We start from the raw sequence: 19,753 nt of genomic DNA on the forward strand, positions 1-19,753 counted from the left end.
TACAGTAGAGATTTAGACAGGAAGGATGGGTGAGAGAGAGAGGAGGGATGACATGCAGGATATGTCCCCGGCCGGAATCGAACCGGGGAACCCTGCGGTTACATGGTCAACGCTTAACCCGCTACGCCACCTAAGCGCCCCAATTTATTTGACTTTTAAGATCAAAAACCTCTAGCTCTGGCACTGACTGCTGAAGGGTAAAGAAGAAACGTCATTCCCGCCGGAAGACTTCAGACTGATCGGAGGAGCAGATAATAATAATTAAGGACGTAAACAGGGTGAGAGGAGTGGGTGGAGGACCACATGGATGGCACAGAGAGAGATGCATCATTATCAGCTGCACTGTGAGACACCGTTTTACTCATCATTAGCTATTATCAGCACTTCCTCATGACCCAGCTGAGGCTGACAGAGATGAGAGAGGATTGTGACGGTAGCTATGCAACCATCACCAATGTTCCTCTTTATACAAGGGCCTGAGCTTATAACACAAAATACCGATTTGTGTTTGTTTGCTGAGTCTAGCTTCCTGGTTGTAATAGTCTCTAGCTCTCCATTGCAGACAGGCTGGGATTAACGCGGCAAAACAGAAACGTGTCCCTGCATCTCTGACAGACATACGGTCGCATTCTTCCAAGGCGCCGCACAGGGGAAATATGACAGCGTTATCATTAAACTAGTTTAAAAATGTTAAGCTTCGGCAGGAAGCAAAGGAACGAACGAAACCCACATTTCAGAACACTAATCAGTGTTGCCGGGGGGGAAAAAAAATCAAAGCCCGCAAGTCACCTGACCATGACTTCCAAAACAATAACAAATAACTCTGGGCATATTGGCAAAGTTGCTAATTGAATGTATGTATGAGCCAAGGATGTATATATTTAATATGTGCTATATTTATCCATATGTATATGTATTCCCTATGGGTATTATTAAACCACTCCACAACAGAAGACTCACTGTGTTTTGCTTCCTTAAGAGTGAATTCTAAGTAACATGTTTACAGTGGAAGCCGATACTACAGTTGTTTGAATGAACAAAGCATTTCACCTTCAAGTCGTCAAAACCCTGCGTCATTACTAACTACCGCCTGTCTCGTCACAGTGTCTGTTCTGATAAACAGATGCCACTCTCTCTCCTGTGTGAAGGCCCATATCATCCAGGCCAGTCTGGTGTAAATCTCAGAGGGGTGAAAAGAAGGTGACACACAGCAGCACCAGTGCCGTGCTGTGACACAGCCTTCCTCCCTGTCGCCCCTGACAACACACAGAGATAAATAGATAGCTCCGTTCCACTATTGTCTGGGTTGGAACATCTCTCTTTTACGCTCTGACAGAATCCTGATGATCCCATTGGAACATAGGCCACAACTATTAGCCAATGGAATGGAGGGTGTTAGAACACAAGTGGGGGGGGGGGGGGGGGGGGGGGCATTGGGAAATGATGAAGAGACAAAAAGACAGCCAGAATTGAGTTACGAGCAGAAACCAGATTCAAGAAATCCTGTTAAACAAACACTGCCATCAGATTAAGCAAATCAGATCCCCCCCTCTGCATGTACAGTAACTGGCTTGGCAAAACATGGAATACCCAAATGCAATCTCCCTTGTATTGGATCAAGGCAAAATCGGATTACGTTTTTTCTTTCTTCTTTTTTTTTCTTCCGTTTGCTGTTCAGAGACTGTTTTCCTTCACAAACACAGGAAGGGATTCAGAACCAACCACCGGGCTGTACAATGATGTCTCATCCAACACAGCATCCACCATCACTGAATCAATCGAGTCCAATCAATTGAATCAATTCACTCCTAATATTAAACTATCCTCAAGCATCCCGAACTTCATACGAGGAGTACTATCCAGTGATAATCTAGACACTATAAAAACACAACACCTCTACTCTACTACATCTTACGAAACAAAAATCCTACTCCAATCAGCCCAGGAACCTCCCAGTATGAATCTGTACAGAACATACACAGTCACATCCACAGTACACAGACACAACCGTGGAGACGGATCCTTCTATACACACTCTTGATTCATCCATTATGCAAAAACAGTTTCAGTAAGAACTGAACTCACTTTGGGTCAGGGGGTCCATCCGACAGGGGCTTCATGGACAGCTTGCAGAGGGAGCGAAAGACCAGGAAGGCGTCCTTCTGGAGGATGTGGGAGAACTTAGCACCTGGAGCCTGGCCTGTGGGCGCCCCAGATTCCTGTGGAGGAAACACAACACGTCAATGAAACATACATCGTACATACATATACACATACACATACACATACACATACATCGTACATACACATACACATACATACATATACACATACATCGTACATACACATACATATACATCGTACATACACATACATCATACATACACATACATACATATACATCGTACATCGTACATACACATACATACACATACACATACATCGTACATACACATACATACATATACATCGTACATACACATACATCATACATACACATACATACATATACATCGTACATCGTACATACACATACACATACACATACATCGTACATACACATACATACATATACATCGTACATACACATACATCATACATACACATACATACATATACATCGTACATCGTACATACACATACATACACATACACATACAACGTACATACACATACATATACATCGTACATACACATACATCGTACATACACATACACATACATCGTACATACACATACACATACATCGTACATACACATACATACACATACATCGTACATACACATACACATACATCGTACATACACATACACATACATCGTACATACACATACATCGTACATACACATACATCGTACATACACATACATCGTACATACACATACATCGTACATACACATACATTGTACATCGTACATACACATACATACATATACATCGTACATACATCGTACATACATATACATACATATCGTACATACACATACATCGTACATACACATACACATACATCGTACATACACATACATCGTACATACACATACATCGTACATCGTACATACACATACACATACATCGTACATACACATACACATACATCGTACATACACATACATCGTACATACATCGTACATACACATACATCGTACATACATATACATCGTACATACACATCGTACATACACATACATCGTACATACACATACATACATATACATCGTACATACATCGTACATACACATACATACATATACATCGTACATACATACAGTATACATCATACATACACATACATACACATACATCGTACATACACATACATACATCGTACATACACAGATACATAAACATCGTACATACATACATACATATACATCATACATACACATACATCGTACATACACATACATACATCGTACATACACATAGATACATCGTACATACACATACACAGGTTATCCTCATTTGCTTTCCCCTTGACTGTGGCATCTCACCGCTAGGCACCAACACAGCGAGATGAAAGGCTACCCCGTTAGCGGATTTGTTCCACCTTGATTATTTTAGACTGTAATTAAACCATAATCACACCCCACAGACCTGGTTAGAACAAACCCACTGAGAGGAGTTGTTGCATTAAGGTGATCCGTTAATCGCCTTGAGATCAACTCTAGCACTCGCAGGCCACAGAACGTGGGTTGAATAATGAACACCTCATGCTAATATACTTTCCTTCTTTTCTTTCTTTTTTTAAATTTCAAACGTGCGTGTGCTGTGTGTGACGGAGTGGGTCCTGACGTGATCTGTCAGGTGGCTTGGGGTCAGCCATGCAAAGCGCTCCCAGCCACGAAATGCGCTGTTTTCCGTGTGATTGAATAGGGTTTCAGAGACTAGAGCGCACACAAGGGTCCCTATCCCCATAGTGAGCGATGTCGAACCGAGTCGACTGAAAGAGAACCGCAACGGACGGACGGAACGACCCGGAGGCCAGCATCTGAAACAAGAGGCGGAGGGTCCGTTAACACGCACTGACAGCGTCGACGCATGCAGAGCTCTCCTGACAGACACGGCTGATTAGCACACTCAAACTGACTATAGTCGGGGGGGGGGGGGGGGGGGTGATCTGAGAGAGAACTCCACGCTGGTCGCGCAGCGGGCAATTAGGAGGCGGTATATAAGGCTGTCACGGAGCTCTATTCTTTTTTTTCCCTTCACTTCCTGTTTCACACACACACATAAAAAAAAAAAAAGGCCCGGACACTCACCTGAGTGTCATTGGAGGAGATGGACAGCCTGTCGTCAGGCAGAGATGGGGTGAAGCTGGCGGAGATGGGCGTGCCGGGGATGCCGTTGGCATGGATGTTCTCGCTGTCACTGCCCAGCGCCCCTTCGTCCTCCAGGGAGCTCTGGGTGCCCTCGGTGGTGGTCTCGGTGGGGGGGGGCTCAGCCTCAGTGGGCGCACCCTCGGCCTGGATGGACCCAGCCTCCTTGGCCTCTGAACACAGGTGAGCAGGGTCCAGGCAGTGCCCTGGGGAGGGGTTTAGGATGTGTGGGTCAAAATAGCACTGTGACTGACACACACGCGCACACGCACACACACACACACACACACACACACACACACACACACACAGACAGACAGACAGACGCACGCGCACACACACACACACACACACACACACAGACACACACACACACACACACACACCTCCCCCCCTCTCTCTACATAAAGACTAAAGGCTTCAAAACATTCTAATCCAGGGAGTCAACTCTATTAGTCAGTAAAGGATATGTGAGGTCTACAGACAACGGAGAAATTCTGTGCTTGGAGTTCTGGGTATTAGTTCTGATAATGATTGAGGGCATTTTGAACGAGTGACTCGGCTCATCTCTCGACAGGAGATGTACTTGGCCCAGACATGAGACTGTATGTAAGTTCCGACAGACATGTCCATTGTCTGATGAGTGAGTTAGGACTAATGAGAGATGTGTTACCTCCAGAGACAGTGTTGACCACCTCCTGCATGATGCTCTGGACGATCGCCTGGGCCTTCTCTTCATAGTTAGGCGTCTCCTCCCCCTCTCCTCCTCCCTCCTTTTGGTGTTGGGCTGCATCTGAAAGTCAAGCTCCGCTTTATTCAAGATGCAGAATCTCAGTGGATTATTTATTTTTTTATACGACAGCCACATCAACATATATAGTGAAGTGTTTAATAATAAATAATTAAATTAATAAATTAATCAGACAGCATCAACATATATAGTGAAGTGTTTAATAATAAATAATTAAATTAATAAATTAATCAGACAGCATTTTAAATGAAATGGATGAAATGAAAAACTATCAAACTGAAAGGAGCAAAGCATAAATCATCAATTATGTACGAGTAAAGAAAACACTATGTTATTTTTTCTTTTCTTTTAAATGCTGATCGAGGCCCTCGTTGACGACGTTGACAGTAGGACAGTCGAGGTTGGAAACATTGTCCATCCTTGACGCAGTGGAACATTGCTCTTTATGAAAACCACAGAAAGCCCTTTTATAATACACACAGCTTTCTCAGAGTGTGTGGGTGTTTGTGTTAAAAGTGCCAATTAATTTGCAGCCAAAAACAATCTTTTAATCCAACCTTTCTTTCTCTCCATTATGTTTTGCAGCTAAACTTTTTCTCTCTTCAAACCTCATTCAGTCATTAAGGAACATGTTGAGTTGTAAGATGACTCAGTGGAGAAAACTGTCTTATGATATGACTTTCTAACTGTAAAAAAACGACTTTGTTACTGTTCAACCCGCATTAAATCGCAGAGAAATGTCAAGGTTGATGCATTGTTAAAATACATCTACTGTGCTATGAAAGAGGCATAAATACCTAAATACAGGCTGTGAATCAGGGGAAGCTGATGGAGGAAGAATTTGTGGGGACAGGCTCATTTTACAGCATGGAATGGAATGAGGAATGGTAAGGTACGAGTGATCACTGCCTCCACCAGCCTCCCCTGAAGTGAATCATCAGACACACAACCTGCTTCTGTGTACAGTATTGAGTGACTACTAAGTACATAATGTGTATGTGTGTATATGTGTGTGTGTGTGTGTGTGTGTGTGTGTACATAAGCTCAAGCATCAGGTCATACAAGTGTGTATGTTTGCCCTAATGTGTGTGTGTGTGTGTGTGTGTGTGTGTGTGTGTGTGTGTGTGTGTGTGTGTGTACCGCTGTATGGACAGTAATCCACTATACAGTACGTCAGCCGTAACACGGGACTCACTCTGTGCTGCTGTGGTGGCCTGGTCTGCCTCTGTCTGCTCGTTCTCCGCTGGGCAGAACTCAGAGCCGTTCTCTGGGTCTGGGCTCTCGTAGACGGAGCCCTGCTCTCCCTCCTGGTCCCCTGACCCAGTTGTGCTGCCCTGAGGGCCTGGGGTGGAGGAGGGGGTAGTGGGCCCGTTGACCTCCTGGGGAAGGCCCTTAGCTGGGGGGTGGGTGTGCTGCTGGAGCTGAGGTGAGTCTGGTTCTTGCTGGGGGGTGACAGGGGAGTGCTGCCGGTGTCTCTCCCTCTCCATCTGCTTAGCCTCTTGGAGCTGGGGGAAGGAAGGGAGGAGGAGACACAGACAGAAGAGCAGACACACAGACACGCACACACACACACACACACACACACACACACAGAGAAACAGCCACACACACAAACGCAAAACACACACACACACACACCACACACCACACACCACACACCACACACCACACACACACACACACACACACACACAATACCCAGACAGAAGAGCCCAGCACGGACAGACACACACACACACACACAGAGAAACAGCCACACACACAAACGCAAAACACACAGAAAAACCCATTAACACACAAGTACACCAACTCATCATACCAATCACAAGCTTGAACAATCTCCCTTAATTCCTTAAGACCCCCTAAAGCCAAGCCACAAAACATCCGGATGTCAGACCAGGAATAGCTTTGGAAGCACAGTTTCCCAATAAGGTGGGATACTAGTAACAGGAACAGAACACAAGAGTTTCCTGTCTGCTATTTTAACATAAGGACCAAAGTGTCAAAGTCAGTGTGTGTGTGTGTGTGTGTGTGTTTATGAATGAGGAATCATACTGCCGTATAGGACATGCTTCCAGAACAACCTATAGGGCATACATACTGTAGCTTGGCTTCATGGTTGTTCCACGTCAAACAGCTCTATTTCAGTGCATTGGAGGCAGTGTGTATTTCTGGCCTAAAATGTCCTACTGGTTGATGTGTCAGTGTTACAGCAAGAGCTTCGAAATGTGGAGCAGTGGATTGTGACAGTGTTCATTAGGTTCATGGGCAAACTCCACATTGAGGCCATTCAAAAAGGTGGGTTTGTTTGATTGGGTATAGCAAAGCATAGGATGCGATAATAACGCTATATCTGTCATATACACAGCACTTCATGGTTGTCATCATAACGCATCAACGATTCTACGAAAAAGCATTTAGGTTCAAGCACTTCAAGATTTTTCTTTCAGCCAAGCCATAACAGCCAGGTGCATTAGGTGTGTCAAGAAATGTTAAAAAGAAACTGAAAAACTGTTCTAACACAGCGACGACGAAAGCGTTGATGACACAACTGAGGAAAAGGACACAGATGGAGGTGTATAGGATATGACACGTCAACACAACCATGACGGTGAGAGAGAAAACCCCGATAAGGCTACAAAATGAAAAACCTAATCGATAGAATGTTTATTTATTTTTTATATATAAAAAAAAAATCCTTCAAAAACTGTGAACTGAAACTATAAATACACAAGATTGTGCTGGTAATATCTGTAAGCCCAGCTTTTCGCAGTCTTTTCAATATTGGCTTAAGACATACAGCACCAGTCTTGACTCTTGTATACTGTAGAGAACGACTGGTTTTGGTCTTTGAACCTCCTCCGCAATTAATTTCTATACTGGCCATTTACGTACTGAATGACCTTGTATAAAGAGCCCGTTGAACCGTCCTAAAAAGGTTTGGAGGAAGAGCCTTCACTTCAGGAACAGTACCTCCTCATTTCCGAAGGTGACGCAGGGCCACTAACGATCTTGTTCTAATCTAAACAAAATGAAAACAACACGTTTTCACTAAAAACCGTTGAGGCTCTCTCTAATCTAACAGAGACGGTCCCTACATCACAATAGCATTTAATGTTGATTACCATTGAATTAAATGATCAGGCCCTCTATTTAAAAAGGGTAAATGAAATGGGTCAAAATCAAATTAACAGAACGTTAACAAGTCTAGGCAAGGGGTCAGAGACGAGCCAATTCAAACACTAAGCTCATTAATCAAATGCCACCTCGGATCCAGCCCGCCCGCTAGATTAACATCCTGTGTGTCAGAGCCCAGGAGAGCCAACAATAAAGAGACAACACTTCTATTACCCAGAGAAACAGCAGCACATCTCATCACTGTAAGCCTGCATCGCTCTCCCTCCATCACTCTCTCTCTCTCTCTCCCTCCTTCTCTCCACCCCCTCTCTCTGTCTCTCTTATCCTTCTCTCTCGTTTTTATCTCTCCCTCACTCCCTCCCTCCCTCTCCTCCTCCTCTCTCCAGCCCTCCTCCACTGTCCTGCATGTCTACCTTCAACACAACACAATACAAACAAAAAAAAACATTCAGAAGAGAATAGGCTCTGTGGAGGTCAGCCAAGTGACACACACACTAAAAATGGAAATTGGTGGAAAGATGGTTTTGCAGGCAACTGAATGGAAGCCACAGCAAGCACAGTAAGAACCACAAGACAGGACTGCTCGCAGAGCCGGAACAGAGGAGGAGATGGATGGATGGATGGATGGATGGATGGATGGATGGAGGTACAGATGGAGCCCAATGCGCACACACAGAGAGAGAGTTCAGAGTTCAGATCAGGCAAGTCAAAGCAGTCCTGCACGCTTGTTTACCTGGCGGTCACGCTTTCTGGAGGCCAAAGACCAAGATATCTTGTGATTTGTAAGCTATGTGTCCGGGGGGAGGGGGGAGGGGGAAGGTGAGGGGGGGGGGGAGAAGTGTCAATCGAAAAGAAAAAGATGATATTAGAGCAAGCTTTGTTTGAAAGGTAAACACCTTAACTGGGACCTCTGGTCAAAACAGCCCCTCAGTACATGACACTGTCGGTTAGCATGACGCAACCGTCAGAGGTCATGGCCCCAGTCCTCTAACGGTCTGCTGCCAGGTTAGCCACGGTTAGCATAGCATACAACATGACAATTGTGATGATATTAGAACCATTTGGAATGGTAGGTTTTTCCAGCAAACCGGTTCATCGTATAGTCACTGAATACCAAGACCCATCGCCATGTCACTACATGTACATGGTGCGTCTGCATGCAACATTGGATCCATACCCACTTATACTGTATCATTTTGCCATGTCATGCTTAAGACCGCAGAACCTGTGCTGTGTGACATAGTGGCTCAAGTGACGAGTGAGTCAGTCCTGTGTGTGTGTGTGTGTGTGTGTGTGTGTGTGTGGTGCGTGTGTACAGTATGCGTGTATGTGCAGTGTGTACAGTGTGTGTGTGTGTGTGTACAGTATGTGTTTGTGCAGTGTGTGTGTGTGTGTGTGTGTGTGCGTGTGTGTGTGTGTGTATAGTGTGTGTATAGTGTGTGTGTGTGTGTGTGTGTGTGTGGTGCGTGTGTACAGTATGCGTGTATGTGCAGTGTGTACAGTGTGTGTGTGTACAGTATGTGTTTGTGCAGTGTGTGTGTGTGTGTGTGTGTGTATAGTGTGTGTAGTGTGTGTGTGTGTGTGTGCGTGTGTGTGTGTGCGTGTGGGGAGGGCATTCTCAGAGGGACTTACAGCTTGGTTCTCCATGCGGGCGAAGATGACGTTGAGCATCTGTGTGAGCGTGGCCTTGGCCGTGGTCTGGTTGATGAGGTTCTTGCTGGCCAGGTAGATGTTGTAGCAGGTCCTGACCGCCTGGAGGACCGTGCCCTCATGGATCTCTATGTGCTGGGAGGTCACTGCGGTCAGCAGAGCCTGGGGGGGGGATGGGGGGGTGGGGGAGGTATAATACATGATATGAGATGGAGTCAATCTATTTATTAGGGTCCCTTAAAAAGGACTCCCCCCACACCCACCCAGGCCCAAAATGTTACTGCAGAAATCAATAACGTTGTATTGAACACGGGAAGATGCTCTCTCCGTTCTCTCTAAAGCCGTGCGTCCCCAATCACACGGTTCCCTTTGTATCGTGTCGATTCGGCGGTATCGAAAAGAGACCGCGCTACGTACGGCGATAAATGCTATTATCGATTTTTGTTGTTGTTGATAAAAAAACAGGTTCACAGACAAACCGAGGAGGACAGACAGTTCCCTCAGAGGACAGACAACTCTCTCAGACTCCCTTCCCAGCACCGCGCCCCTCTCCTCCCAGTCTGTCCCCTCTCAGATTCACACAGACACAGACAGACAGACACACAGACAGACACACAGACACACAGACACACACACACACACACACACACACACGACACACGACACACACACACACACACACACACACACACACAAACACAAACACAGCATGCCGCCCGCCAGCACCACCCAGAGCTGACAGGAGATTAGAGGGGCTGATGGTGAGATTTGGCTCTGCTGTTCCAGGGGCCAGGCGTACCCGCGCAGCCATCGCCAGCGACGATCCGCCTCGCAGGACGTGACAGGTCAGACGAGGATGATGTCTCTCTCCCTCTCCCTCTCCCTCCCTCTCCCCCCCGTCTCTCCCTCCCTCCCTCTCCCCCTCTCGGCTAAGAGCAACACTTCCCCCCCCCAAGTGCTCTTCCCCTCTAGCTATAAGAAAGAGTATGAACCCACTGCAGAGATAAAAGCACATCAGCTGAATGGACGCTGCACTTGGGACTGTACACGCACGCACACCGCCGGACAGCGGAGAACAGCGGAGAACAGGCTGTACACAATGTCAAGTGAACAGAGAGAGAGAGAGAGAGAGAGAGAGAGAGAGAGTGAGAGAGAGAGAGAGAGAGAGAGAGAGAGAGAGAGAGAGAGAGAACCTTAATGATCTGGAGCTGAACCCCCTCGTCCGTCTGGGGGCCCTGGAAGCAGCCACAGATGGTCTCGATGATCCTGTCGATCAGCTTCTTGCCGGGGGCGGTGCTGTCCGGGGCGCTGCCTGTCAGGTGGCCGTACGCAATCAGCTTCTACAGGTGCCGCACACACGCACACACGCAGGCACAGGCACACACACACACACACACACACACAGGCACACACAGGCACACACACAGGCACACACACAGGCACACACACAGGCACACACACAGGCACACACACAGGCACACACACACACACACAGGCACACACAGGCACAGGCACACACACACAGGCACACACACACACACACACACACAGAGAGGAAGCGACTCAGAACATCAGAGCACTGAAGACAATCAAGAAATTAGAAATACTAAAGAAATCATGATGAACTGCAGTAGTAAAAAAAACAGTAACAGAAAACCGAACTCTCGACTCAAATTTGACCAAAAAAAACATGAATACAAACATGAATACAACAACGCTTTTGTGCGTTTCGTCTGGCGATGCTGACAAACTGTTCAATCAGAGTGCGCACGCACACACGCCCACGCACACACCCTAACCCCCACCCCTGCCACCGACCTGTAAACAGTCCAGCGATGTGATGACGATGCGGGGGCATTTGGACTGACATGCCAACTCAAATGGCAAGAAGTACTTGTCGGCTTCTACGAAGCTGGTCTTCGATTTGATCGGCGGTAAAGTGCTGGAACCGGATTTGCTGTCTCCGGGGGGCGGACTGGAAGTAAAAGAAGGAAGGGGAGTAACGAAACGAAAAAACACAAGAAAGGATCAAAAACAAGAGGGATCATCCGGTATACTCTGTCAACCAACCAGACCGCCTTTTCTTCTACCGTACCACTCAGACCCTACTGATTAGTGTTTGTGTGTGTGTGTGGTCATCTGTTTAGTAGGGTTCTGTCTGATGTTATTGTTTATGCTGATGAAGGGCTTTTTCGGTTGAATTGGGTCCTTGTGACTGTGATTATTGAATCACATCAAAAGACCACAAATCGTCATTCAGAGTGCCATCTGCCTGTAGAACGGGCTTACTTATGTACTCAGAGGTCCTTGACGAGGTGCTAACAATGGCTGCGTCGCTAAAACAATAACAAGCTCTACCCCACCCATGCTGCACTGAGCAGATGGAGAGGGAGAGGGAGAGAGAGAGGGAGAGGGAGAGAGAGGGAGAGAGAGAGAGGGAGAACGAGAGGGAGAGGGAGAGGGAGAGGGGGAGGGGGAGGGAGAGGGGGAGGGAGAGGGAGAGGGAGAGGGAGAGGGGGAGGGAGAGGGAGAGGGGGAGGGAGAGGGAGAGGGGGGGCTGCCTTGTTTATGTCTTGGCTGAGATAAGGATGACTTCAGCTTCTTTAGAGGGATGACCTCGCAGAGTGCACTGGGACATGGCAGAGAGAGAGATGCAATAAAGGGAGAGATATAGAGCAGGGAGAGAGAGAGAGAATAAGAGTAAGAAGAGGGAAGAGGAAGGAAGGTAGCACAACATAATACTAATCTCCCAAAACTCTCATCTCTAATCACAGAACATTGTCTTGTTCTGGGTGCGTACCCGTTCTACTCACTGCAATGGACCTAGCGCTAAGCCACGCCCCCTTTCAAAACTCGGACAAACAAACAACGCTTCACTGACAGTGACTGACTGACCGTGACTGAATGACATTCAATGACTTACAATGGCGGGAGTTGGCAAATTTCTGATTTCTGATATACCACAGCAAGTAATAGAATCGTTTTTTAAAGATGACAAGAATATTTAGTCTAGAAGCTTTTTTCACCATCAGATATTATCGAGTTTTCTGCCTGTCGTGACTTGCTGTGATATGATTGGACAATTTCTATTTTGGGGGCGTGGCTTAGCGATAGGTCCATTCTATGGGCCTGACCTAGGCCTGTCCCCAGCAGGCCGTCTGGAGAGAGCTGCTCAGCTGTAACCTCTAATCACCACAGGCAGGGGGATTAGCCTGCTCAGATTCATAATTGACATCAATAGAGGTTTAGCCAGGCCAACCGGGGAGACTATTCTGGGTCCTCAGAGACATGTCTAGCCTTATCTTTTCTGGCTATGTGTGGTGATTTATTTATTTTTTTCTTCGATTTTGTTTTCACTTTTTCACACTAAATTGGACACTATTCGCTTTTTCTGCTTACGCAAGCTCCTAGGGGATTTTTCGGATGTTAAGTTGTGCACAGCCGTCGATGTGTTCGCTAACGATGGCCGATCGTTGAGTGAAAAAAAAAAAAAAAAAAAAAGGTCTTACATTCTCCTTGGGAGACAATGAGGAAAGCGGGAGGGGGAGTGGCGTAGGTCCTAACTGCTTACTGTTCCAGCCTGGCCGGGGTACCACACTCCCTGAACCCCAACCAGGTGTGTGTGTGTGTGTGTGTGTGTGTGTGTGGTGTGTGTGTGTGTGTGTGTGTGTGTTGTGCGGGGGGGGGGGGGGTCTCTCTAAACACCACAGCAAAAGCATCAGAGTGTGCAGGGCAACTTTGAAAGCTTAGGCTCCTGCTATCTGAACCTCCACTACCCTCCTCCACCTCCTCCTCCTCCTCCTCCCTTCCTTCCTCCAACCCAGAGATGAGCCCATCTGGGCAGGCCATGTGTGTAGGAGGGAGCTCCCCATCACTCCCTAACCTCAGGGGTCTCATTTGGGCAGAGCAAACAGAACACGCTGATCTATCCTTGCTCATCCAGTCCGTGTTGTGGGACCCGAGGGAGAGAGAAGGAGAGAGAGAGGTCGAGGGGGAGAGAGAGAGAGAGAGAGAGAGAGAGAGAGAGAGAGAGAGAGAGAGAGAGAGAGAGGGAGAGGGGGAGAGGGCGGGAGAGAGAGAGAGGGGGGGGCAGAGGGTGGGGGGGAAGGAGTGGCACTCATGGTACTCCCTCCCCCCTCCACCCTCCCTCCATCTCAAATACACCCTGGCTGAAACAGACGAAAGCCTGGCACCAAGCAGGGTCCAGGAGAAAAGCCATTAACATTAATGACAGAGAGAAGGGCTTTTAGGAGCAGGCCAGGCAGAGTGAGAGAACACACACACACATACACACACACACACACACACACACACACACACACACACACACACACACACACACACATTTGCCAAAAACAGTCACTGGGGGGGATGAGGAACACGTTCAAACAAACCTGAATTAATGACTACTATAATTAAACTGAAAATCATCTTACCTTAATTTGTCCGATTCCTCCTTTATTTCCTCTGAAAGAAGAGGGGGAGAAGGGGAGGGAGGAGAGAAGAGGAGAAACGGTTAGACTGGTGGGGAGAGTGAGTTCTGGAGTATTTTACTCAACTAACGACGCCGTAGGGAATAGCTGATATCGGGGCATGGCAGACAGCAGAGAAGAGCCTTCTTATTTATTCATGATGTCTTTAGTGGATCTTCTCACTCTTTGACTCCAGCTCCTTGTCAGTGTATGACAGTAGCCTATGAAATACTCATGCTTTGAGTGAGAACACATCTGTTCAGATGATCTGCCTGAGAAGCTTCTAACAACGACATTGGCACTCTTTCAGCTCTGGACACGGCAGGGCTGTTCTCAAAGAGAGCTCACACGCACTCGCGCACTCGCACACACACACGCACACGACACGCACTCGCACTGCACTCTCTCACACACACACACACACACACACACACACACACACACACACACACACACACACACACACAGTGTAAGAAGGTCTAAACTGTATTTTAATAACATCACAACATACTGAGAGAACATCAACTGCTAAAAACACATAACTACACATAATTAGATGATCACACAGTCCTTGCTTTTGAACGTCCTAAAACAAAAGTATATTTACAAGCCATGTAAACCGATAGCCGATTACCGATAGCCTCCGGACAACAATAACAATGAATCCATTCCACAAAGTATACATATTAAGAGAGTTATTTATAGCGGTTTCACGTATGCGAGTGGTTTACGGTTTCACCAACTGCAGTCGCAAATGTCGTGCCTCTTAGGCTTGACGACTGGTATAGGAAAGATGGAAATGAAAGTAAAAATGCACTTTAGCTATGAGAGCTGTACCAGCTGTAGCCCATTGTGCGCATATTATGCGCATATACGACAGTACGACACGCGTGAAGCATTTCTGCGACACACGTTTCTGTTCACTGTTTTCATTCTCTCATCGCTGTATCCAATGCCAAAACCAGAATGAATGACCCCACAACGCAGATTTGTAGCCATCCGGGGCTTCCTCAAACTGTTGCCATGTTCTCAACTCCGCTCGCCATGAACAAACATTTGAGCAAGAAGCAACTGCGTTCCAGACAAACTCCACCTCCGACTGAAACGCAGGATAAACCAAAAACCCGCACGGTTCACTAGTGTATTGAACCGTGGACGGCGAACTGTACCGTCCGTTATAAAACCGAGAACCGTTGCACCCCTAACACACACACACTCACACTCACACTCACAGTGCCATTTACTTGCACTTTTGCAAAGAGTGTAGGAGTATATTTTCAGACACACACTTGTGTGTGTTGGGGAGAGGGGAGGTTGAGAAGAGTGCTCTTTTTGAGTGTGGCATCGCTGTGACAGCCAGAGAACTGTTTTTCCCTCGGAGAGAGAGAGACAGAGAGAGAGAGAGAGAGAGAGAGAGAGAGAGAGAGAGAGAGAGAGAGAGAGAGAGAGAGAGAGAGAGAGAGAGAGAGAGAGAGAGAGAGAGCAGAGCAGAGAGAGAGAGAGAGTCTGAGCAACTGGCACACTCACGGTCTCGCTCCGAGACGAGACGAAAATTTGTATTCACTGTGCGCCATGTGTGTGACAGCACCATAACCAAAGCGTGTGTGTATCAGCTCTCTGACTCATGGAAGAGGATGAGGGGAGTGATTGCCAATTAATGCTCGCCGCCAAGTCTGAGTCCACTCCAGCTCAGGAAGAAATGGTTGAAACACATACTGTAGTAGAAAGCTCTCCACACAGCCCCTCCTATCATTAAACAGACCACCGGGAAGGATTCAGCTCAATTATTTCACTGCTACCGCCAGGTCGTTCTTTCAGAAAGACAAAGGCCACTCAATTTAGTCATCAAACCCTCTGTGGAATTGTATCAACACTGGTTTCGGGACCAACGTCATATTGTTGTTTTTCCTTCAGATTCATTGGGAGTCATTGACAAAGAAAAAAGGTAATTTGGGATATTGAAAGATATATTCAAGACACTATGGAAGGGAAACCATAATATGTCAGGCTTTTATCAGATTCTACTGGTCCCTGGTCTCTTCATCTTGCCTCCGCTCTCTCAGTATATGTGTGTGTGTGTGTGTGTGTGTGTGTGTGTGTGTGTGTATGTATGTGTATGTGTGTGTGTGTGTATGTATATGTATATGTGTATGTGTGTGTGTGTGTGTGTGTGTGTGAATGCGTGCACTTGTGGTGTGTGTGTGTGTGTGTGTGTGTGTGTGTGTGTGTGTGTGTGTGTGAACGCGTGCACTCGTGGTGTGTGTGTGTGTGTGTGTGTGTGAATGCGTGCCCTCGTGGTGTGTGTGGGTGTGTATGTGCGTGCGTGTATTAATCTATGGGAGCTGTAGCTTCATGCTGGCCTCAGTGTGGTGGCACTAGTGCTGCTGGTTATGAATGAGGGGCTCTAATGATTAGACTGGAGAACAATGAGGCAGTGTGACTAAGCCCTGTCACCCTGGGAGCAGAGTCAACACTGATAAGAACAGCAGAGTAACAACCTTTGGAAAGAGAGAGCTAGAGAGAGAGAGAGTGGGAGAGAGAGAGAGAGAGAGAGAGAGAGAGAGAGAGAGAGAGAGAGAGAGAGAGAGAGAGAGAGAGAGAGAGAGAGAGAGAGAGTGAGAGTGAGAGCGGGAGAGCGAGTGAGAGTGAGAGCGGGAGAGAGAGAGAGAGAGAGAGAGAGAGAGAGAGAGAGAGAGAGAGAGAGAGAGAGAGAGAGAGAGTGAGAGTGAGAGCGGGAAAGCGAGAGAGAGAGAGTGAGAGTGAGAGCGGGAGAGCGAGAGCGAGATGTTGCCAAAGCCTGACCTCACAGGCCCAATCCTAGACACAGTGTAAGCTATGATTAAACTCAGCCAGCCCTGGAGCTCAGCATTAGAGAGACCAGCACCAGAGAGACCATCACCAGAGTGACTAGCACTAGAGATACAACACCAGAGAGACCAGCGCCAGAGAGACCATCACCAGAGTGACTAGCACTAGTGTTTCCTCTATATGCATTGATTCGTGGCGGGCCACTAATTGAATCAGTTATTATGACCGGAGAACAGAAAAAAATGCAGATTGAAGCTAGATGTTGGCCGCTTCCAGACCTACATTTCGTTACGATTTAGGGTGTAGTAAGTTACAATATGTTACAATGTTGCAATTAACCTCGTCGTTTGTGTTCGCACTGCAATCGAGACAGTGCAAAACAGTTTTGTCCGAATTTCACGGGACATTTGGATTTCAGGAAATCACTCTCCTTTCTCTCTCTTCGCCCGTCGCCCGTCCCTTTAATCCCGTATGCGTATCCTAATCGAAAATGCAACATCATCAGCGACGACTGTGGGTTATTGCATGTATTGCTGTTCTCTGGTTCATGTTCTTATACCAGTGCTCAGTATAGAGTATTTTAAATGAACATTCGTAATGTATGTCTCTGATGTTCATGGTCAACTAAATCAGCCTATTTTGTGAAACAAATAATGTTCCCGCTAATGGGTTAACCGAGCAGCCTCACACCTCACGCTAGTTTCGAACTATTCATAGCAATATGCGCGGGGCAAAAATAATCTATTGCCTCTAAAATCACCACGAACAGAACGGCGGAGGTACGGGTAAACAGGGCTCATGTCGGTGTCATCAAAGGTAAGAGTTGTTTTTCTTTAACTCAGCTGATGCATTACCTTGCTGTTGGTTGTTTACCGAATGCTCCATCTGACTGTCACACTGATTTTACTTGTGTAAACAGTAATGTTAGCCGGTTTTGCGTGTGTACTCTCATGTAGGTCTACTTCGTATTGATGAGCTGATGATCTTTCATTGTGTGTGTGTGTATGTACAGTATGTATGTGACTGTCAGTCACAAGTTTATATTCTACGGATGTTGTTCAGTGCTGTATGCTCCTTTCATAGAGAGACACTGATATGCAAGGGAGTGTCATGTCAGTGGTGATGTAATTATATATTATTATTATTATTATTATTATTATTATTATTATTATTATTGGTTAATGTCTCAGGCATACCGTTAAAAGTCAATGTACACAGGGCTGTTTTGAACGAAAACAATGGGGATTGTCACTTTGAATTGAGAACTGAAACCATGGCAACGGTGAGTGTTAACTAGGAATGGCGGTGACAGACAGAGAGGCTGGTTACCCTTGAAAACCCCACCCCATCTGTCACACACCACAGCCCCCCCCCCAAACACACACAGACAGACACACAGACAGACACACAGACACGCACACACACAGAGACACACACAGAGACACAGAGACACACACACACACACACACACACACACACACACACACACACACACACACACACACACACTCACAGCACAATTGAATGATTTATGACTAATTTACATCTCATTTTCACATATTCAACCATGACAGCACTTTGTCACCCAAAACTGTAATAAATACATTCAATTAAAAAGGCAGAATTGAATGTGACTCACTGTCTGTTCTCGCCTGCTTTTTCCACCATACTTAATCGACACAGAATATCCTGAGTCATATATACAATTTATGAACAGCAGGAATACAAATGATGTTGTTATATCCAAGTCCACTCATATCCTCGATGCATCTCAGCTTTAGTGCTGCTGACCTTGAAGGTCCTGTATGGTGGGCTTCAGTCTCATCAGAGGGTACATGCTTAGCTTAGTGTCTCTCTTCCCCCCCCCCCCCCCCCCCCCCCCATCACATCGAACAAAGGGGGCCCCTTCTTACTGACCTTGATTAACATACACACGCACACGCTTTCCTAAATGTTTTCACAATTCAGAAAACATTCTCGTGGGGCGCTTAGGTGGCGTAGTGGATTAAGCGCTGACCATGTACCAAAGGGATCCCGGTTCGATTCTAGCCGCGGACATATCCTGCATGTCATCCCTTCTCTCTCTCTCTCTCTCTCACCCATCCTTCCTGTCATAATCTCTACTGTGTCTGTCATTAAAAGGAAACATATGAGTGGGACTGCCCCACTCAGAAAGAATTAAAAAAGAAAACATTCTCGTTCTCGTTCATCACAATAGGCTAGGCACCGTAAGGCTACGTGGCGGACTGGACATAATGAATCACCTCCAGCGGGAACACAAGGCAGTGTTGGCCAGATGCATTAGAGAGGGAAGGCGTCTCCAACTCTCCTGGGGGGCTGCAGCCCGGGCCTCTGAGACACGGCAAGTCTCTGTGGGTTCCATTAGAGTCAGACCTACAGAGCGGATGTGGGCCTAAACCTTGACAGAGACAGACAGACAGACAGACAGACAGACAGACAGACCCCCTCCTCCTCCAACAACCCTATCTGGCGCTGTGACAACCGCAAGCACTGCCATGTCAACGCTAACCCCTGACCCCTGACCCTGAACCAGCACAGCATCACTGTGCTTACTTACCACGTCTCACGACGCTTGAAAAACCACTAAGGAGCC

At 46.7% G+C, this 19,753-nt stretch overlaps 1 protein-coding gene across 1 annotated transcript in view; it reads right to left on the reverse strand.

Moving 5' to 3' along the window:
* Nucleotides 1–19,753, reverse strand: part of arfgef1 (ADP-ribosylation factor guanine nucleotide-exchange factor 1 (brefeldin A-inhibited)) — a gene marked incomplete at its 3' end in the record, with an annotated part of 63,637 nt that overhangs the window by 27,892 nt on the left and 15,992 nt on the right. Inside the window, exons 2-9 of the mRNA XM_080543603.1 lie at nt 14,296–14,326; nt 11,678–11,834; nt 11,053–11,199; nt 9,842–10,021; nt 6,267–6,576; nt 4,994–5,113; nt 4,264–4,526; nt 2,086–2,219 (exon numbers count right to left, since the gene is read on the reverse strand). Coding sequence (XP_080399729.1) covers nt 2,086–2,219; nt 4,264–4,526; nt 4,994–5,113; nt 6,267–6,576; nt 9,842–10,021; nt 11,053–11,199; nt 11,678–11,834; nt 14,296–14,326 — 1,342 coding nt within the window. The remainder of the gene's footprint in view (nt 1–2,085; nt 2,220–4,263; nt 4,527–4,993; nt 5,114–6,266; nt 6,577–9,841; nt 10,022–11,052; nt 11,200–11,677; nt 11,835–14,295; nt 14,327–19,753) is intronic.

The sequence above is a fragment of the Nansenia antarctica genome, assembly GCF_963989245.1.
Source record: "Nansenia antarctica genome assembly, chromosome: 12".
NCBI classification, from domain to species: Eukaryota; Metazoa; Chordata; class Actinopteri; order Argentiniformes; family Microstomatidae; genus Nansenia; species Nansenia antarctica.